At 48.5% G+C, this 21,259-nt stretch overlaps 2 protein-coding genes across 5 annotated transcripts in view; one reads left to right on the top strand and one right to left on the bottom strand.

The window, feature by feature from the left end:
* Positions 1-14,187, top strand: part of NRDE2 (NRDE-2, necessary for RNA interference, domain containing) — a 56,438-nt gene extending 42,251 nt beyond the window's left edge. Inside the window, exons 13-14 of the mRNA XM_002920789.4 lie at positions 4,515-4,586; positions 5,021-14,187. Of these exons, the coding sequence (XP_002920835.1) occupies positions 4,515-4,586; positions 5,021-5,146 (198 nt within the window). The 3' untranslated portion in view covers positions 5,147-14,187. The remainder of the gene's footprint in view (positions 1-4,514; positions 4,587-5,020) is intronic.
* Positions 1,480-20,671, bottom strand: PSMC1 (proteasome 26S subunit, ATPase 1). 4 transcript variants are annotated; one of them, XM_034643268.1, is made up of 13 exons: positions 20,558-20,671; positions 16,500-16,553; positions 15,640-15,736; positions 13,561-13,685; positions 13,139-13,324; positions 12,861-12,989; positions 11,930-12,026; positions 9,609-9,798; positions 8,946-9,097; positions 8,164-8,318; positions 4,908-7,181; positions 3,237-4,519; positions 1,480-3,094 (listed from the first exon to the last, which is right to left on the bottom strand). In XM_034643268.1, the coding sequence occupies exons 1-11, from the start codon at positions 20,558-20,560 to the stop codon at positions 7,047-7,049; spliced, it is 1,323 nt and encodes a 440-aa protein (XP_034499159.1). In that variant the 5' UTR covers positions 20,561-20,671; the 3' UTR covers positions 1,480-3,094; positions 3,237-4,519; positions 4,908-7,046. The 4 variants fall into 4 exon arrangements, with proteins under 4 accessions (XP_034499159.1, XP_034499160.1, XP_011225243.1 ...); XM_034643269.1 differs by having other exon boundaries at positions 1,480-4,519; positions 4,908-5,077; positions 5,171-7,181; XM_011226941.3 differs by having other exon boundaries at positions 1,480-4,519.
* Between the last annotated feature and the right edge of the window lie 588 nt (positions 20,672-21,259).

Here is a 21,259-nt window from a genome sequence, read left to right as displayed (position 1 = left end):
GTTTTTGTCTTTCTGCAGACATCCACTGCTTCCTCACAGGGGAGAATGTGCAGGTGTCCAGTAACCACTTCCCAGGAAAGCTGGCAGGGCTGACTTTTGCCCCCACACCTTCTTGGCTTCTGGGAAACCTGGGGGAGTCCTGGCTGGTCTCTCTGGACGTGGCAGGGGGACGCAGGTTGCTTCGCTCCTCTGGGCTCTGGTAGAGTGATAGGAATAATCATGGGGCTGCTTGCAGCAGAACCTATTTTGGCTCTCGGAGCTGACTTCCTTGAGCCGACAACTTGGAAATGGCCTAAGAGCTTTCATTGGAAAGAGACCCTCATTTTGTTCTGCCATTCTGCCATCTGTTCATAAGACTTCCCAGGTCCTGGTTCGGTTCTGACATTAAAGGTAAGATTCACCCTAGAAGGTAGTTTTGACAATAAGCCTCTTCTCCAGAGCAGCTTTTTTTTTTTTTTTTTTTAAGATTTTATTTATTTGTCAGAGAGAGAGAGCCAGTGAGAGAGGGAACACAAGCAGGGGGAGAGGGAGAGGGAGAAGCAGGCTCCCAGCAGAGCAGGGAGCCTGATGCAGGACTCGATCCCAGGACCCTGGGATCACACCCTGAGCCGAAAGCAGACGCTTAACGACTGCGCCACCCAGGCGCCCCAGAGCAGCTTTGTTTTCACTGAAAAGTACCGTAGCTAGTGATTGAATATGGGGAGATGCCGTTAGATCGTGTTAATATGCGTGTGGAGGCTGAAAGGTGCTTCTGGGGCCCCGTGGGGTGAGTTGACTTTGCCTTTGGTTAAGGACATGGCGTTGGGATGGGCCTCATTTCCTGGAACATATCTGCCAAGTTGCATGGTTTTTCAGAAGTGTACACTCCTAGGCCACTTGAGTGTTTCAGCTAAAGGCTACTAATCATATGCGAGTGCTGTCTAATGAATATTGCTTTTTTGGAGGCCAGGAGTGACCTTATCTCTCTGATTATTTCCTCTGTATAAGTTCTCAAGGCAGTCAAAATACCTGAACTTTTCCAGTCAGCACCTGACAGAGTTGGGTATGAAGAGATGCAGAGAAAGTTAGTTATGGGTCAGGAGAGCTTTGGGCCTTCCCCACCTTAGATTTCAGATCCCAACTCCGTGTGCCTCCCCTGAGCTCTGAGAGGCCCGAGTGGCAGGGAGGATGCAGCGTGTCAGAACAGTAGCTTACTGGCACACACAGGACACCGAGGCACCTCCCGGTGGGCAGAAGTTGGCATCACGAGGAACTAACCCAAAAGTCTGTGGTTTGGTTTTTTTTTTTATATATACATAAGATTTTATTTACTTGTTTGACACCGAGCACGAGCAGGGGGAGCGGCAGGTGGAGAGGGAGAAGCAGGCTCCCCGCTGAGCAGGGAACCCAGTGTGGGGCTTGATCCCAGGATCCTGGGAGCACAACCCAAACTGAAGGCAGATGCTTAACCGACTGAGCCACCCAAGCGCCCCAAAAGTTCGTGTTTTTTTTTTTTTTAAACATTTATTCATCAGACCCAGAAGCTCAGATTATATGTTTTGACACCCGTGTGTGAAATGGAAATCTTCAGACGTCCAGAGGCTGGTGTGTTCATGGTGCATGCAGGGCTGCCGCCTGTTAATCGGGGTGGGGGAGGGAGTGCAGCTTAGGGAGACAGCAGTCAAGAAACCCGGCTTCTGGGTGCATCGCCGCTCCTGTGGTGAGGCCACTCAGCTGAAGGAGCGGACGGGGAGCTCCCTAAAATTTCCAGTGCTAATACCGCGTGAGTCTTTGTAAGCCAGTCAAGGACCTTGAAATGTGAAAAGGGAGGGCTCGCAGACTTGCCAGTTTAACGTCCCCTGCCGTCGGTGGAGAGGGGCAGGGCAGAGACGGACTTGGGGTATTTTTACAAAGAATCTTCCATGAGCCAACTTTGGTTTGGATTGTAGACAGAAAAATTCTTGTTGGCTTGGATGAAAAGATTGGGGTGGTTTGGGCTCATCCTGCAGTTCCTGTCTTTAGCTTGATGCCCCATGTGGGGCTCGAACTCACAGCCCCGAGATCCGGAGTCGCCCGCTCCACCAACGGAGCCAGCCGGGTGCCCCAGACTGGCAGTGCCGCACACTCCGGCGACACAGGAGAGAAAGGGCCGTGTGTAGAGTGGCGGCTGATGCTGTGGGCCTGGTGAAGTGAGGCCTCTGAACAGAGGGGAGCCCCGGCTGGCACTTAACCCTCTGGCGTCGTTCTCCTTCCCCTGCTTGGCAGCTGCTGGTCAGCCCGTACGAAGGCCACCACTCACACGAGCGGGTGCGACACAAAGAGTCGTGTGCAGTTTACTGTGCCGGTTGTGGGGACATGAGCCTCCGGCAGGACTGTCATCTCCCCCGGGAACACTCAGGGTGTTGTGGAAATGTAGCTTTTTGTCTGGGTTGGGTATCGCTCAGTGGGGTCACATGACTGTAAAAAAGTTGTATTCGCGAACAGCTGCTAGATTTGTTTGCAGTCCAATGAGAAAAGCGAATCCGACTTTACAAAAGCCCAGAGCCCATCAGGCTTTTCCTTTCCCCGCAGATGCGGCACCAGGGAAGAGGGCACATGGGGGCCCAAACAGGCGACCCCTGGGTGCCACCGCGTCTCCGAAGGGCGTGCTCGTGCACATGCTGTCGTGCGCGGTCTGGGGGGCTTTCCAAGGACTCGCGTCGTCCATTCGCCAGGGTCTCGTTGGCCGGGGCCTTCCTGGGGTGGGTGTGACTAGAGCCGCCTCGGTGTGAGACTCTGGCTCCCGCCTCACTCTGTGGACCTGTCGTCCTCACGTGGAGAGTGGCCCCCGCACTCTGTCCCTTCACCGGCTGTATCCCCTTCAGATCTGTGCCTGTCCCCGTCCTGATGCTGTGGGGTCACGCAGGGCATGGGAGTGGCCCGTCGCTCTTGCTTCGGCCTGGACTTGAGGGGTGGTACGAGAAGTCACGGTTTGTCAAGATGAGGACACCGAGAGGGTGAGGAGGGCGGACGCGGAGAGGCAGGGCCGCAGTCGTGAGCTCGTCTTCCCCGGGGAGGCTCTGCGTTCTCGAGAGGGAGGGGATGGGAGCTGGGCTGGGCCTGAGAGCGTGCGGTCCTGCATGGAGACAACCAGGAGTCACCACCGAGCTGTCACCTGGCATTGACCCTCCCACAGCTGGTAGCCTGGGTGTTCTCCAGTGGCTGATGAAGGGAATCCTGGAGAGCACTTTTCGTTTGAGTCTAGCCCATCGATGTACCTTAATTTGCTGGGTTCCAGGGCCCTCAGCGAGCCTCACAGTGGTTGAGAATGGACGCAGCACCATTTTTCCTTCTTTCAGAAACAAGGAAAGCGTGTCCTGAGTTGTGAGGATACTGAAGTGTTCTGGTGTGTGAAGGAGGGACAGCTCACGATGGTTCCCTGCGTATGAACTCAGAGAGGTCCAGCCTCCGAAGGGTTGGAGGGGGAGGAAGACCGGAGTCCCCTGGGCTCTGCGGCTGGCTGTGGGGGTGGCGAAAGCCTGTTGTCCCAGGTGCTGGCTGTAGCCCCAAGTTACAGTCTGTTTCTGTGGGAGTGAACCCGAAGGAACTGAAAAGGAAGGGAGGCCATCCTTGGTGGACAGAACGCCTGAGCCACAGGCTCGAGTCTCCAGATGCACCCCCAGGTTTGGGAAGGGGGTCAACAGCCCTCAGCAGGCTCATGCCAGATGCCGTGCGCCAGCCACCTGGCGGGAAGAGCCAGCAGCCACTAGAAGGCTCTCCTGTGGGATTGGGAGCCTGGAGGAGGTGGGCGGGGAGAAGGTCCAGAAGCAGACTTGAGCTCCGTGAGCCTGGCTTGTGCCCACTCACAGCTGCAGGAGCCCCCCGGCCTGGGGAGTGGCCCTGCTGGGCGGTGGTGCCTTGGAGGAGCCCCTGAGCGACACATGCCTTCCTGGGAGCGGGACGTGCCTGGGGCAGGGGCTGGTGGGGAGGACACACGTGCTCTTTCCACACCCACTGGAAACCGCAGCAGCGTGTCTGGGGGTTGAGACTAAGGTTTCTGCCTGGAGACAGAGCATGCTGACTGTCCGCACACTCTGACTGAAATTCCTGACCAGAAATTTATTATTATTAATAAGGCGCTGGTTCAGTGATGCTGGTTATCTCAGTCCTCTAAGATTTGAGAGAACGGTAAGCGTTAAAGCAGACGTGTGTGTGCAGTCATTGGCCTCACCTCACACACACACGGCCTCGTGCTAGAAGCCGTTCTGACGCAAGGCACGATGGCCCCCAGTAAAGGAGGACATAGACCAGGCACAAGTCACAGGGCCCGGTCACCTCTGGGTCCGTCGGTGCAGGGGAAACGCTGCGCAGCAGTGGCCCCGAGAGCACCCCGCGGCGCCTGGACTTGTGCCCAATGGCCCCCGTGACGGTGCCAGCCCACCCCCACCCGCCACCTAGCCCCCGTGTGGATCAGTACAGGGTGGACAGGCTGCTTTCTGTGGCATTGGGCTCTGCTTCAGTTAATCCTTTTCGGAATCTCCCCTCCTCTGCCTCAGGTGTCCTTGGGAAACAAAGAAAGGAGCAAAGGCGTGTTCTACAAAGCACTTCAGAATTGTCCTTGGGTAAAGGTAAGCCCCAAAGACCGTGAGATCTGCACGTGCCCAAGGCCCCTCCTGCCTCGCTGCCCACCCGCCCGTGTCATCCCAGACCGTTTCACAGGGAGCCTGTCCCCTGTGGGGCCTCGGCTGATGGGCTGGTGTTTCTTGGGAGCCTTGCTGCAGGCAGGCCCCATCACCTGCCCAGAGTTCAGCCCACGTGCTCCCAGCGCGGCGGCCCGTGGCCCGACTCTGCCTTGCCGGGTGCCAAGTGGCGTTCCGAAACAGGGCCCGTCCCGTCCACCAACTCCCGCCCCCCTTTAGAAAGAGGAGGCCTCGCTCAGGTCCACTTACTCCACCCGGCTCTCGTGAGCTCTGCGGCCTTCCGGAAGCAGGTGCCGGGGCGTGGCCGAGTTCGGACAGCCAGGGGGAGGGCAGGCTGGTGAGTGCTCGACTCCTTGTCCCAGGCGCTGTACCTCGATGCCGTGGAGCACTTCCCTGAGGAGATGCAGGAGGTCCTGGACCTGATGACAGAGAAGGAGCTGCGGGTGCGCCTGCCCATGGAGGAGCTGGAGCTTCTGCTTGAGGACTAGAGCCGGGAGGGACCGGGACCCTACCTTCCAGGCCTTGTCGCCTGCCCTGCCGGAGCCGAGATGCACGAGACGGGCGACGCGGGGGTGCGTGTTGCAGGAGCTCTGCTTTTGAAGTCCAGCTTTAATTGTTAGTAATTTATACCTGGGTCATCAGTTTCTTACCTCTTGCACATTTTTTGGATGTGCAAATGACACAGAAGCTGTTGTTTACATATTATATATGTGAATATGTAGATAAGAATCATGCCAAGTGATAACACCTCGTGGTTGGCGCGTGCGCGTTTGTTCTCTTCCTCTGCTCCGCCAGCCCCGCCATAGCGAGAGTGCCCTGTTGGCTGGCATTCTTGGTCGTCCTGCCAGGGTTTCTGGGTCTTGATAGGAAAAGTCTGGTCATGGTAGGAAAGGTCTGGTTGCTGAACCTCTTGCCCAGGCTGGTTAGCAGGAGAGCAGATTTTGTCCTTCTCTTCGGGCCACAACAGTGGAGAGTCCATGTAAAACTTGGTGTTCTGGCCCGTATCAAGTGTACGAAGTTTCTCACGATCCCCAAGCTCTTCCTGACGCCTCCCAGCTGTGGACCCGCAGCATCACCTGGGCGCCTGGGAGAGATGCAGCCCCGCGGGCCCACCTCATCCGTCTGCACTTGAGCAGGACCCCTGGAGACTTAGGAGCCCCTGGGTGTGGAAAGCACTGCCTGAGGAAAGGACCCTGCTGCAGGGAGCCCGTGGGCAGCCATCTGGGAAGAGTGCAGAACGGAGCCGGAGGCTTCCCACCAGACCCCCTGCCTGTGGGACGGGCCACAGGATGCTTCGTCTGGGTAGGAGAAGTGCTGCTGGAGACGGAGGCCCGGGCCGGCCTCGTCCTTGTTTCGGCGTCTGACGGCTGTGAACGGAATGAAATGTAAATATCCACATTCAGACCACTTCCTTCTGAAAAGGACATGCCTGCAGTTATTAACTGCTGATATTTAACTGGGAGGGAATTGCTTTATCTTCTCTGAGGCCTTGCTCTTAAAAAAAAAAAAGACAAAAACTGTGATGGCTACAATTGCTAAAGTTGCAGTTCTCTGGCATCTCATCCAGAAAAGCCAGTTCTCTGGCATCTCATCCAGAATTTTGGCTAGAAACAGCTGGAAAAGAAGGGTGGCAAGTCAGAGCCCCTGTGAGGAAGGTGGCCAGCCAACCAAGTGGACGCTTGCCTTGCCTGCCCCACTCACCACTGGCTTGAACACAGACCTGCTCGGAAAGGAGAGAAGTGCAGGAAATAGGGAAGGAGAGGGGGAAGCTCTCTCGTGGTTTTGAACGCCCTGGAGAACAGGGGATGACAGGGCAGGGGAGAGACGTCAGCCCAGGCCTGTGGAGATTCCTGGTAGGAACACCACACTTTCCTGCCCCCAGAGTGCCGAGAACCCGCAGGCTTCACAGACCTTCCAAAATGGAAAGCTGCGTTTCCTTCTGAAGCCACGGCCACACTCGGCCTGTGTTGCTTCAATAGCAGAGACCACTCACTGGCTCCATGGTCACGCTTCCCCACTACCTGCTGTCCAGCTTTGCCACCGGCTCTGGGCGTGTGAGGCCGGACAAGAGTGCCGAAGTCTGCATTCCCTGTCACCGCCCAGGTCCACCTGCTTGTTGCTGCTGAGCGCCAGGTGGGGCGGCTCCAGAAAGAAGGTGAAGTGTTTGAGAAGGAACACGCTTTATTGGGGACAGAGCACTGCACGTGACCAACAGAGCAACAGCCGGGGGGGGGGGAAGTCCTACACATCACGCTCAAAAAGGTACACAGGAGGTTTCGCTAAGAAAGATCAACTGGAACGGGAGTTCCTCTGGGCAAATTCCCCAGCCTCCTCCCTTCAAGGGGTTGGGAAGCCCCCGACCGTTTCCTTGAAGGCAGCTGGGGTCCGCTAGAGATACAGCCCCTCAGGGGTGCCTTCTTGTTTCTTATAAAGAACATTTTCTTTAGATTTCTTGAAGTCTTCATTGGTCACTTTCATTCTCCGTTCTCTCAAGGCCATCAGACCAGCTTCTGTACAGATCGCCTGTAAAAAAGAACAGTATGTTCAGAAAGAGATTTTTTATTTGGACTGCATCCATTCGAGGTGAAAGTGAAATAAGGTGTATGACACCCAGACTAAACAAACTGCTTAAACCATTTGGGAAAAGATTAGATCTTTTGAATGTTTTACGCACTCCAATTTTACTTTCTCAGAGGATCTGAGGTGGCTCTGAGGAGGAAGACTGGCTTGGGTTCTAAGCAGCGGGGGTGGCCTGACGGAAAAGTTCTCAGTCCTCCACCCGTTACAGGGAGCCATGTTTCTTCCTGGGCACCAGCTGCAATTATACCAGGAAACTGAGCGGCAGCCAAGCATCCATCCAGTTTGTTCACCCACAGTCAGAAGAGAACACGTATTCTGGCTAACTGTAAGTCTCAGGACAGTATTCACTGTGATACATTTATTTTCTCAGTCATCACTTGCCAAAAGTAAAACAGGAACCCATTCAACGTGATGTGACAAAAACACAATCCTGGCATTGAAGTTTTTATCTGGTTATGGCCCTCAGGATATTTCAGATGGTTCAGCAAAAAAGTCTATTTGTGAACAAAAAGATAAAGCAGTAAAATGGTAACATCTCATAAATCAGGGTGAAACACGTATATGGTATTTACTATTGTTGCAACTTTTCTGAAGACTTCAAATTTTTCAAAATATAAAGTTGATGCAAAATTTTAAAATAATTTTGATTTTAAAAAGAGCTTCTTACTCGCCAACAAAGACATTAACCTAGTTCTACAGAGGCCCACGATACGCAGCGGAGTGCAGGCGCCAGCATGACAAGGCCCGACGTGTGCCATCCTGACCGTGGCCCTTACAGCTGACCAAGACCTAGGTCCTCACCTGAAGGGCAGGCTGGACCCAGATTCAGTGCTGCCGGGTGCTGCTCTAATTCTGGTCATCGGGGAAGAAATGTCCTAACACTCTCACGCACAGCTGAGAGATGCCACGCAGCCCAGGTTCTCACCTTGATGTCGGCACCAGAGAGGTCATCTTTAGCCATGATCAGGTCGTCCAGGGTCACGTCATCAGCCAGCGTCATCCTGCTTGTGTGGATCTGGAAGATGCGCTTCTTGGTCTTTTCGTCCGGCAAGGGGAACTCGATCTTCCTGTCGATGCGGCCTGTGGGTAGAAAAGGTTTCCAATCACAGCCCTGTGCAGCCCCCAGGTCAGCTCCAGCTCACGGAGGGCCTGAGCCCGTGTCCTCACTCGTGCAGTTTCAGTCAGCACCCTGTGGGCAGGGGGGTCCACGTCCTACAAAGTGAACAATCCTCTTGTAGTTTGTAAATGTCTACATGTGAATTCATCCCATTTAAAAGAAATCCTCTCTGCTCTGGTACCCTTAGAAATAAAGGAATGGCTCCTGAATGGCCTAAGTAGTGGAAAAGGACAGATGATGTTGAAAACATTACATAAGCATAAGCAAATTAGCCACTGCTGCTTCCTGGTGTGACCTGCATGTAAAAAAACGAACCTGAGTTTGCATATGAACTATTCCTTCGGAAAAAAATATTCAGTATGGGAAAGAGAAAAGATCACAACTTCAGATTGGAATTAAAGGGGCCACGCTACACCAGCTGCATTCTGTCCTCACTCACCCATGACCTCGGGACGCTGTTTTTAGTAAGTTACTCTGCACTTCAATTGTGTACTTGCCTTGATATGTATCATTTTTAAATCCCCTGCCCATGCACTTAGACACAGACACACCAACACAGTAGCTGTCCCTGATGGAACAAGCAATCTGACCTGGTCTGATAAGGGCCGGATCCAGAGTCTCTATTCGGTTTGTGGCCATGATAACTTTCACGTCACCCCTCGAATCAAATCCATCCAATTGGTTCAGCAGCTCCAACATTGTTCGTTGAATTTCTCTCTCACCACCAGAATTTGAATCGTATCTTTGAAAAAGAAGAGGAGTGAAAACCAAACTGATCTGAAGGGGAAATGGAAGGCCTCCGACACAAACGCTGACGCCCTCAATTAATTCTAACAACAAAACCAGCACACACTCCCAACTGCCAGATCACGTTATTTAAATTGTAGAAGTTTTCATGCCCGAGTTTACAATTTAATTCAGTCTCCATGTTTGCTGTCTGAGCCCCCAACCCGACCAGGAGCTCCTGGAGGGCAGAGGCTTGCATACAGCGGCTGTGTCCCCAAAGTCCAGATGATGCCCAGCTCTGAGCAGATGCTGGGGACGCGGTTATGGACTACTCTCCAGGCAGTCACAACTCCTGGGTGGTGGTTACCTGGCGCCTGGGAGAGCACAGCCTAAAGCACCCAGAGTGCCATGTATGGCAGGACCTGTGGCAAAGCCATGTGCAGGGCATACAGGGAGTACGCCATGATTATTCTCAGGGAAGAGCTCCGGGGTTTTTACCTCTGCCCAACACAAAGAGAGAAGTGTACCTTTTTGTTCCAATGGCATCAATTTCATCAATAAACACGATGGATGGTGCGTGTTCTTCTGCAACTCGAAACAATTCCCGAACAAGCTTGGGCCCGTCACCTAGGTACTTCTGAATCAGTTCAGAGCCAACCACTCTCAAGAAAGTGGCTGAGGTTTGGTTTGCTACTGCTTTGGCTAGTAAGGTTTTACCTATTTTAGATTTAAAAAGAGAAAGGAAAAAAATGCTGTTTTAATTTAAAAACTCTGTCACTTAAATGGGCACCAGAAATGGGCAGATCCCTGTGAATGAAAAGGCATGCCCCCATTCAGGTATCTGGACATTCTGTTCTCCAAAGCAGGTAAGAGGAAACGGAGAAAACCTACATAATGTTTTGATTATTTTTCACAGTCTTCCTAAATTCTTCATTACAATGTCAGAAAGTGCATTTTACTGGGTTATTCAGAGCTGCAGAGATAATTAACCTGACCCATGCAACCAGGGTTAGAGACTGAAAATCAACTCCTGTGAAACTATCCGTGATGGGAAAGCGGCCTGAGAACCATAGGTCTGACCTAAGTAAGTGCACTTTGATCTGGAGGACCAGGCCTGCAGTCCCTGCGGCTGACAGTCTCGGCTGTGTTGGGGGGGCTTGCCTGAGGCTCAGCTGAGACAGGACAGGCTCCCGATGAAGCCCACAACCGAGAACTGCTGAAAGCTCTAGAGACGTCTCAGTCTCTGGTGTGCCCTCGTGAGGGTCATTCCTCTTAGGGACAATCTCAAACTGCTCCATTCCTTGATATCTCTATTTTAGGTCAAAAATGAGATTTGGTGGCCATCTTGTGAACTTTAGGGCTGGAAGACCTTGGCCCCTTTGATGGTGAGGACATGGGCACAGGGCCAAGCAGGGGCATCAGGACACAGGAGCAGCTAGAGGCAGAGCTGTAAAGGACCAAGCTTAGGCCTGCAGGGGGAGGGGGCTGCTGGTGAGTGACACAGAAGACTTAGTTCGAGTGGGAGGGAGGACAAGGTACTAGCTTTGCAATAAGACAGGGCCACGATGTCTTTCTGGTCAGAAAGGCAGAGGAGCAGGTGTGAGGGCTTAGAAGCATGGACTTCTCCCTTGGAGTACCAGTTAAGGATGGTGAACAGAAGACAAAAAGGACCTCCTAAGCGGATGGCACCTGATAGTCCAGAAGCAGCCACGGCCAGCTGCTGGAACACTTCAGTAGCCAGCGGGATCACCGAACCAGGCTCTTCCTCCTCCTGACGCGGGCCACCCTGTGCTCCACCCCGGCTCCTCACATCGGCCCCTGCCAGTGCACATGCACGAAGGCGGCCCACAGCTGCAGCTCCAGCCCCGACACCTGCTCAACTCCCAGAGCTCCTGCGGCCTTGTGCTAGTCACCGGCCTCTCTGATGAAACTGAATTTCCTGGGCTGTGAGATGATGAGCTGCAAAAGCTCCACGCCTCTGAGTTCAGTTGTCTCCCAATGTCTCCACTGTGGGCAATCCTCAGTGATCCCTTCACTCAAATAACTGTGCTTCCTTTGGAATTTACATAGCTGTGAACTGCTGAGTCCTGTACAACTTACTCAGGTCAATTAATTGCACGATGAACCAAATACGTATTTGTATCTGCATCTATTCATCCATTATATTCATTCAGTACAGTGGACCAGAGAATGAACCCAATCTGAACAGCACAGAATAGCTTTTAACTCCATGGTTCTCCATCATGGCTCTGATACCTGGCCACACTCCAGATGAACAGATCAGCATTTTCAGAGATGGGACCAGGCATCGGTATTTTTTAAAGCTTCAAGGTGATTTCTATGTACAGCCAAGGATGAGCATCCTGGTTTGTGTCTTATAAACTATTTTTAATAGACTCACATTAACTCTTACGAATACTTGAAAATCTTACGTTTTACAGCATATATATCTAATATATTTGAGTAGAGAGAGTTGTTCTAAGAAACTGTAAATGCATTCACATTGAGCAGGCATTCTGGGGGGGGGGAGGGCTTACCTACTGGTGTTTATTTTTTGTTGCAATTCCCACTATTGTTTTTAACAACACATCAAAATCTGTTAAGTCTACAATTTCAAGTCTAAGATAATTCAGTTTTTTAGCATCTACTATACGGATAAATATACCTTTATGTAATAGATGTAGTTCCATATTTACTCAGAAAATGTCCAAAATGTTTAGAAAACCTTGTTTTGAACTAAGGAATTGTGGCATCCTTACTCAAGAATTAAATAATTATAACAAATTAATGCTGCAGCTCAAGAGATCAGCTGAGCGTCCAGAAAGTGTCAAACACAGAGCGTACAAACCTGTGCCAGGTGGGCCATAGAGAATGACCCCCTTTGGGGGCTTTATACCCATCTCTTCATAATATTCAGGATGAGTGAGAGGAAGCTCCACAGATTCCTATAGAAAACAAATGCTTGGTAAAAATGAAATGGTTTCTTACTGAAATTATCAGATCCATGAATTGGCATCCTGGATATATCATCTCACTTTCAATAACAATAAGCTAAAAGGTCACTCTTGTTAGAGACAACATGCTTGACATCGTCTAGCAGCAGGGACAGATGGGTGAGGACATCTGTCCTCCCTGAGCTCGAAGCACCCGTCCCCTTCCTATTGCACCCAGTTTCCCTCTCACTTTCTCGTAGAAGTCCGCCTTGAGCAACATTTAAGGTCTTCCTGAGCAAAAGGAACTTAAAGTGGAAATACACCCTTTTCAATTAAACTACAGACAGGAGCTGGCGAGATTTTCTGATTGCGGTTACACTGATGGACAGGATGGCTACTTCCCAGCTGTCTGCGGGGTCACTGGTGGTGACCGGTGACAGCTCTGCACGACCCCCCTACAGATGAAGCAACCTGCAGATGAGATGGCTGGCCCACAGCCAGCCTGCACAACCACTTCCCTTCACCCCACTCACACTGTCCCCGCACATCACTGGAGGTTTCCAGATAGCCACAGCTGAAGTCAACACAAACGGAAACCTTATATATCCATACTGATAATAATTAAGCTTTGCATATAAGGTGCAGCTGCTGCAACAATCATACAATTTGTTTCTATTACCTAACTCAGGATTAACAAATACAATTCTCCACAACTGGCAAGCTCTGAGCCAGTTACTGGTCTGATCACTAAAGAAAAAACAAAATATGCAAAATAACTCTAAGCACCCTAAATGAGATAGTAAGAAACCAAAAATCTAGAAACCCAGAGCTGGTTCTTAGACCTACCTTAATCTCCTGGATTTGGTTGTCCAACCCCCCGATATCAGCATAGGTTTCCTGGGGCGCCTTTTCTACCTTCATCACTGTGACCAAGGGATCCGTGTCATCCATGAGCACCCCTATGACAGCATGCACCTAACAGAGGACATTCAGTTTTAATGCAGAAATGTGAGGTTCACACAATCCATTCACAACAAAGCAACGCCGATCACAGAGTGGCACAAATGGACAGATCTGAGAGGAAGGAGAAAGAGCTCCTAGGCGCTTAGAGACCATCAACTTGCCTTGTGGTTGAGGAGGACGGAGCAGCCTGGTTCCAGCAGATCCTTGTCTACAAAGGAAAGAATGCTGACGTAGTGTTCTGAGCCCACAGATGTAGACACGATGGCATGATTGTCATCGATAATCTCTTCCAAGGTTCCTACTGACATTGGGGTCCCCCTCAGATCATCCACCTTAGATCTTTCCTCCTATGTAAGAGTATGGCATGAAGGAAAAGCAGATTAGACCTAAAAAGCAGACAAGGCTGACAGATTTTACTAGATTTACTAGATTTTACTACATTTACCAGGCAGGTGATGCTTTTTTTTAAAAGGCAGCCAGTCCGAATGGGTCAACTACTTGAATTTCATTTATTCACTGAATTCGATTTAGTACCTAAAACTGTTAATTTGTAAAACAAAAGTTACATTAATTTCTTAATTACCTCTTGCTTTTCTTCTAAAGGCTTCATTTGTTCCTGATTTCTAATGAATTCTTCCTCCATGAGAAGATAGTCTTTAATTCTCTCTAACTTCAATAATTTTAACCGGCACTGAGTGTGAGGGGTCACTATAATTAAAAAGAAAGTTTTATTTGGAGTGTGAAGTTTGCAATTAAGTTCACTCTTAAGGAAAAAAGGTTAAGACTTAAAATAAGCATATTTTAATTGAACAGACTGAGAAATTCAAGGTTTGGTGATGTTAAGTAAGCAGGTGCCTAGATGCTAAGGGAAAAGGGACTTTGGCAGTTGTAAGCAAGCAGGTAAAAACAGGGACGAGGTCGAACGACATCTGCTAAGTGAACTGCAAGAAAAAAAATCAATGACCCCAAAGATCGTTTGCTTTGATTTTTGGTTCCCCATTTGTGTTAACAAAAATAGGTACAAGTGCTGTCCAGTCAGAATACATTGTTGCAAGTGACCTTAGGAATCCACCCCTGGGAGAACTGTGAAATATCAGTGATAATAACATATGTGGCAAACATTTTTTTCCATACTCTTTTGTGTTCTTTTGCCTTGAAGTCTCATGCTACACAAGAATTTTAGCATATAAAGATAAAAATGTCAAATTTTTTTGTGGTTTGTGGGTTTCTTCAAAGTGTCTCTCCTTTCCTAAGGTTAAGCATATTCCTGATTTTTCATTTATTTACTTATTTTCATATCTGTAATCCATCTGACAAAAAGCAAGGGGTCTAATTTCATTTTCTCTCAATAGCAAATAAAGATGCCAGCCATTTATGTAAACTCACCCTCTCCCCACAGAACTCAAATGTTCTCTTTACCATATATTCATTATCCATGTAACTTGACTGTTTTTGGACTCCTATGCTCTTCTGCCAATCTGATGGTCTATTTTTACCAATACCATATTGATTCATTATGGCAGATTTATGGCATGTTTTTCATTGCCTGACTCCCTTCACTCTTAATCAAGCAGTATTTTAAAAATTATTTCATCTAAGCAGGAAGAGACTTGTTTAGATGGGGGTTGGGGAGGTATGTGAACCGCAGTGAGGAGAAGCAGGCAGCCATAGGAAGGACTGGGGGAAGAACATTTTTTTAAAGATTTATTTATTTATAGAGAGAGAGCACAGGGGAGGGGAAGGAGGAGGAGAGGGGCAGAGGGAGAGAGAGAAATAGACTCCCTGCTGAGCACAGAGCCTGACATGGGGCTTAATCCCATGACCCTGAGGCCATGACCTGAGCTGAAATCGAGTCAGATGTTTAACTGACTGAGCCATCCTGGCGCCCCAAGGGAAAAACATTTTTAAGCAAAAGTCCTAATGTGTGGGGTACCTGGGGTGGCTCAGTCGACTCTTGATTTTGGCTCAGGTCATGATCTCAGGGTCGTGAGATCAAGCCGCACCATCAGGCTCTGCACTGGGCATGGAGCCTGCTTGATTCTCTTTCTCTCCCTCCGCCCCTCCCCATGCTGCCTCCACGCCCCCACCCTGTGCACATGTGCTCTTTCTCTCTCTCAAAAAAAAAACAAAAAAAGTCCCGATGTGCATAAAAGTCAAAGAACACAAGGCAGGGCTGTGGGAACAACGAGCAAGAGGAGTGGTAGGGGCTGAGGATGGAGAGGTGGGCTGGGTTAGGTCACTGGGTCTGAAGTTTAGTCTATGTTCAGTACGAGGTCACTGAAACAGTTTATGTTCATGCATCACAAGATGTGAATTCCAACACAATGGCATTCCATTTCTTCATGAAAAAGATGTGTTTATAAGTTATTCAAGCTCAACCTGCGTTTTTTAACCTAAAACTATGCTTTTCATACACTAGAAGAGCTGCTTACTTAAAGGAAATTAGTGGAGTTTCTTAAAGTGAGACACAGCTGTATACTGTTTGGACGCTGCTAAAACTAAACTATAGCTTTCATTCCAGCCTAGTGAGTCGAGTGCCACACACAGGAGTCAGAGCTTCAGCCACCCCACTTCCTGCCGCCATGTCCAGACCTCTAAGCTCCACAAACACAGATGGTTCCTAATGGAATCGAGAGAGAGCAAGGCGGGGCTGTGTCATTACCCAGGGGTAGCTTGCTGGCAGCATCTGGTCCCTTTGTTTTCTTCTTCTTTTTCCCCACTCTGGTTGGCACAGGAGGTTCGTATTTCTTTTTCTTGTCCTTGAATTTTTAGAACAGCAGGAAAAACAAAAACCACACAAATCACATCAAAACACAAACTTGTGTAGGACCATCCTCTATTTCTAGTGGCTGTAATTTTCCTTATGTTCCAGAATGCTATTAAAAACTGTCCTTTTAAAAATAAAACTAGTTGGGTGGCTCAGTCAGTTAAGCGTCTGACTCTTGGTTTTGGCTCAGGTCATGATCTCAGGATCATGAGACAGAGCCCCCCATCAGGCTCCATGCTCAGCAGGGAGTGTTTCTCTCTCCCTCTCCCTCTGCCCCTCCCCCTGCTCTCTCTCAAATAAATAATATCTTTAAAAAAACAAAGTAGGTTTTACATTCCTGCAGTTTTAACTGGTGAACGTAACTGATCTTTCTTTTTATAATACACAATGATAGTTGTTATTCAATAAGGACTAGAGGTCAGAATTCAGAATTGCATACCAAAAGTTTGAGCTGAAATAATTTTAAGACAATTCTTCACATCTGTGGATATTAAACACTAAAATTACAGGCAATTTATTTTAACACTCTGTAATATTAGTTTATACATTTAAAAACCATTAATTCACAACTACTTACTTGACAGGTCAATTATCTTTTCGAAAACATGAAAAGGACATTGAATCTGTAGGCCAGGCTGGGTAAATAATTACAGGATCACTTATTTTGCATTTTCAAAGTCATGAATCCCCAAAGAACTTCTCAGCTGAGATCTAGGATATGTTACTTGCACCACAGATCCATCTTGCTTATTTACCTTGTCATCCTTCTTGCCACCTCCAGGGCCATGACCACCACTCTGACTCTGACCCTGAAAAAAGAAATCCGAGGTATACATTCAGAATATGAGCACTTCAAAAGAACATCCTTCTTATTTTCTTGTGATTCTAAGGATCAAGACCTCCTCCTCATTTTAACATTTCTGAACTTAAGGTGTACCCTGAGGTCAACATGTACATTTGGCATATGGCAGAATTTCTTTTTTTCCTGAAAAGCTGTTAGTTGCATCTTAAATCAAGGATGACTCTATTACGAAACTGTTGTAACTTTTGTATCATGAGGAGGTTGGGATTCTAAGAACACCCTTTTCTGAGGGGAAAATATAGAGCTTGACATTCTTTATTATAAAACTACTTGACTGAGTATGTTTCATGAAATTAGGCCATCAAAGCTAAATCATTTTACCTATTCAACAATCATTTATCAATCATTTACTCCTTACTAAGATCACACCAAAACCCAGGAGACTTTCCTTTCAGTAGCAACTTATATACCTCCCTTCTCTAAAGCCTGGGACTCTCGGGTAGGTCTTTCTTGCCAACCTGAAAATCTAAATCACTTTAAGGTATCAAGAACTCAGTGTATTAATAATAAGCTCATGAGATTTTGGACTTTAAAACAGACCCCTCAGGGGCGCCTGGGTGGCGCAGTCATTAAGCGTCTGCCTTCAGCTCAGGGCGTAATCCCAGTGTTCTGGGATCGAGCCCCACATCAGGCTCCTCCGCTAGGAGCCTGCTTCTTCCTCTCCCACTCCCCCTGCCTGTGTTCCCTCTCTCGCTGGCTGTCTCTGTCAAATAAATAAATAAAATCTTAAAAAAAAATAAAAATAAAAAAATAAAACAGACCCCTCAGTTACAGGGCAATGCTTAACACAAACAGATCTCAAAAATGATGGCATTTTAAGTAACCGTAAACTTACTTCAATAGAGGGGCCCTCTCCCCTCAAATCACTTCCACATAAGCACCTCTAAATTAATACACTGCCAGCTTAACTATCAAGACAGAACAAGTGTATCATGGTTACCTGAAAGAGTAAGGGTCAAAAATATTTCCCTACATGCAGGATTCTTAAAATTTTGTGCTTTATTCTGAAGAAGGTATTTAAGGGCTCTGAGAAATTTTGTTTGACAAAATTATTACACTGCAAGAGGCTGTCCAATCATACGCCTTTAACATTTACTTCTACCTCCTAAAGAAAGCTGCTGTTGGCTGGGGCAGCTAATGTGTGTGGGTTTCTTACTAGGCGACTAAGTCTATACTAAACGTTCTCTTTTACCATCTCATTAATTCCACACCGTCCTTCAAGCTGGGGTTCATTATTCCCACTTTCTAGATGAGGAGCTGCAACAAGCCTAAGAACATGGGCTATGGAATTAGATGCATCCAGGTTTCAATTCTGACTCCATCACTAATAGGCTATGTGACCTCAGGTTAAGTTGGTCACCTCCCTGAGCCTTGGCGACCTTAACTGGAAAGTGGGGATGATACTAGCTCCTGTTATGGAAAATGCATGTAAACCACTCAGCATTTGCATGACTCAAAGTAACTACTAGCAATACCATATTATTGGTGAAAAGGAATGTTAGGGTCAGGATTTTAATTATCAATCTGGTTACAGAATCTGAGTTCTGAAACCCATCTGGTTCAGTTCTTCGTTCTCTTTTGTTGATCCCATCTCTGTTTTTATCCAGGCCTCTAGCCTCCCAACTGAGATTCCCACAACAGTTCTCCCCTCACCATTCCAGCTATTACCTTCTAAAACAAAGAGCTAGCTGATCCTTTCATTCTCCTCAAAAGCCTTCAACTGTTCCCTAGCATTTATGGTGTAACGTCCACACTCTTTACAGTGGCATACCTGGCCCTTGTCAAACTGGCTGTGACTGACCCTTCCCTTGTTCATCTACCTTTCTCAGGATCCTGCAAGTCTGGCCCCACAGGAGGATGTTTTCCTAAACGGGTCCCAAACTTCTTCATGTGTGGGGCATTTTACATGATGTTTCTCGGTCTCCAATAATAAGAAACATATCCATTATTAAGCCCTTACTATATGGCAAGCAGTGTGCATTCTCAGGGTACCATCTCATTTAATTCTTACAGACACCATGAGGTTGGTACTGTCATTACTTCTAGTTTACAGATAAGGAAACCAAGGCCCAGAGATGTTAAGTGACTTGCCTATTATCACAGAGCTTGTCAGAGATGTGGCTGGGAATCACTCAGGTTTACTGGACACCAATATCTGTGTGTTTCTCTACTGCACGTGCTCTAGAAAACACTAACAGCCACTTACTGTGTCTCAGTTTCCTCCTTGGTAAAGTGAGGATAATAATGATTACTGCAAAGACTGTTATAAAGAATAAGAAAATGCCGGAAAATACCCTTTATTGCAGCATTATTCACAGTAGCCAAGATATGGAAGCAGCCTAAGTGTCCATTGATAAATCAATGGATAAAGATGTGGTGTGTAAATGCACACAAAACATGGATATTACTCAGCCATTAAAAAAAACAAAAACAACCCCCCCATCTTGCCATTTGTGACATTAATGGACCCAGAGGGTATTAAGCTAAGTAAAGTCAGGCAGAGAAAGACAAATACCACATGATTTCACTAATATGTGGAATCAAAAACAAGCAAAGCAGAAACAGACCCATGAACACAGACAACTGGTGGCTGCCAGAGGGAAGGGGGGGTGGGAAAAATGGGTGAAGGGGAGCAGAAGGTACAGGCTTACAGTTATAAAATGCATAAGTCGGGGATAAAAGTACAAAGGTACAGCACACATAGGGAATATAGTCAATAATATTGTGATAGCATCGTCTAACAACAAATGATAGCTACACTTGTGAACAAAGCATAGTAAGACTTGCCCGATCACTGTGTTGTTCACCTGAAACTAATGTAACACTGCATGTCAGCTATTATTGAAGAATAATAATGCTGGAAAAGTACCTGGCACATGCTTAGGACGCTACCCCAAAGTCCTTATAAGACCTATATGATTATGAGCTCAGGCGTTCTTGATGTTCAGAATGCCAGCTCAACACATTTCCATCTCAGGCCCTTTGCACTTACTATACCTTCTCCCTGGACCACGTTTCCCTCAGATGTTTGCATGGGCTACTCTCTCATTTTATTTAGAGCTCTGCTCAAATGTCACCTCCTCAGAGGGACCTTTGCTGATACCCTATGTAACAAACAGCCACCCCTCCCCTCCCTTTCAATGAAACAGTCACATAACAATGGCCATCCCACCCATCTCTATCCCGCTCCACGGCATCGGGCATTGTATTACAGGTCTCATTTTTCTATTTTTTGTCTGCCTTGCCTAGAATGCAAGCTCCATGAAGAGAGATTCACCAGTTACACTCACCCCTTGTGCCCTCAGTGCCTAGAGCAGAGCCCGCCGCCCCCCCCCGCCCCAATTTGCAGGTGCTCAACAAATACCCGCTTAGTGGACTAACGAATAAATGCTAGCGGTTTTTATTATTCCTAATGCACCACGGGAGCGTCCCTCCGAGTTCCAGCTGTCGGAAAAGCGTCCGTCTTCAACGCTTCCTCCAAATGTCCCCACTCCGTGCGATCTCCCACGACTGCGCTCTCCCCTCCTCAGCGGGAACGAATCCCTCCCTCTCCTCCAAACGCGCAGCCCTTCACCTGAGCGCCTCCGAAGGCACTCGTCCCAGGTGCTTCGGCAGGCTCCCGCCGAAACTCCCCGCGCGGGTCAGCAGGGCCCGGGTTGGCGGAGCAGCAAAGCCGGACGCCCTGACCCGCGCTGCCGCCCCACTAGTCAGCCAGGGGGACCCTTCGCGCCGAGCCCCGGCCCCAGGTGCCCCGGGCCAGGCCCTCCTGTCGGCCCCGGGCCGCGGCGGACCCAAGCACTGTCTCTGGGAGTCTCCGTCCCCCGACAGGACCGGGCGGGCGGACAAGAGAGCGGGCAAACAGAGTGCCTCGGGCACCGCCTCGTCCTCTCGTCTCGGGCCGCTCCGACCCCGTCGCGCCGTGACCACCGCCCGAAACCCTTAGTCACTCACCATCTTGCTTCGGCCGCTCGAACCGCCGCTGCCGGAAGCGCACCCGCCGAGGCGGCCCTCAGAAGCGGAAGTTGCCTAGGGACGCTACGGAAGCCGATAAGGACCAAATCCCTCGCTGCCGCAGTCGCGCTCTGGGGACTGGTGTCGGTGGGGCAACGATATAATTTATAAGCAAAATGTGAATCTTGTGAATATCTTCCTTGGAAAAAATTTAAATAGAAATTATTTAACTGTTGTCAACAATTGTTGGCTGTTGTCAACAATTTGAGACAATGACCTGGACTTTAAAAAATAACTAAGACAATTATGAAAATATAAAGTATTTAAAATATGCAAAAATCATAACTGAGAACTTCACTTACTGCTCCAAGAACTGGAATGGGATTTGGAACTGCGAAGTTGACATATAGTTTTGGACCAACATTTAAGCAATTATTTGGTCTCTGGAATAAAAGTGATCATCTGAGAGTATTCCCTTGTCTAATGAGTTACTTAGATGTTTTCTTTTTTCCCGTGATGATTTGTGACTTGTGATGATGCCAAATGTTGTCCCAAAATAACTAATCTTGCACCTACTTGGGAAAGTTGATCATTTATTACATCCCCATGGCCATTAGAAAGATAACAAGCATTCCTTTGGCCTCTGGAAACTTCCATTACAGGTGCTCAAAATGCTGCCTGTTGCTGAACTGGACAGATGAA

This window comes from Ailuropoda melanoleuca, chromosome 14 (genome assembly GCF_002007445.2).
Source record: "Ailuropoda melanoleuca isolate Jingjing chromosome 14, ASM200744v2, whole genome shotgun sequence".
NCBI classification, from domain to species: Eukaryota; Metazoa; Chordata; class Mammalia; order Carnivora; family Ursidae; genus Ailuropoda; species Ailuropoda melanoleuca.
The sequence above is the reverse complement of the archived record's forward strand: the minus strand, read 5'-3'. Positions and strand labels throughout refer to the sequence as shown.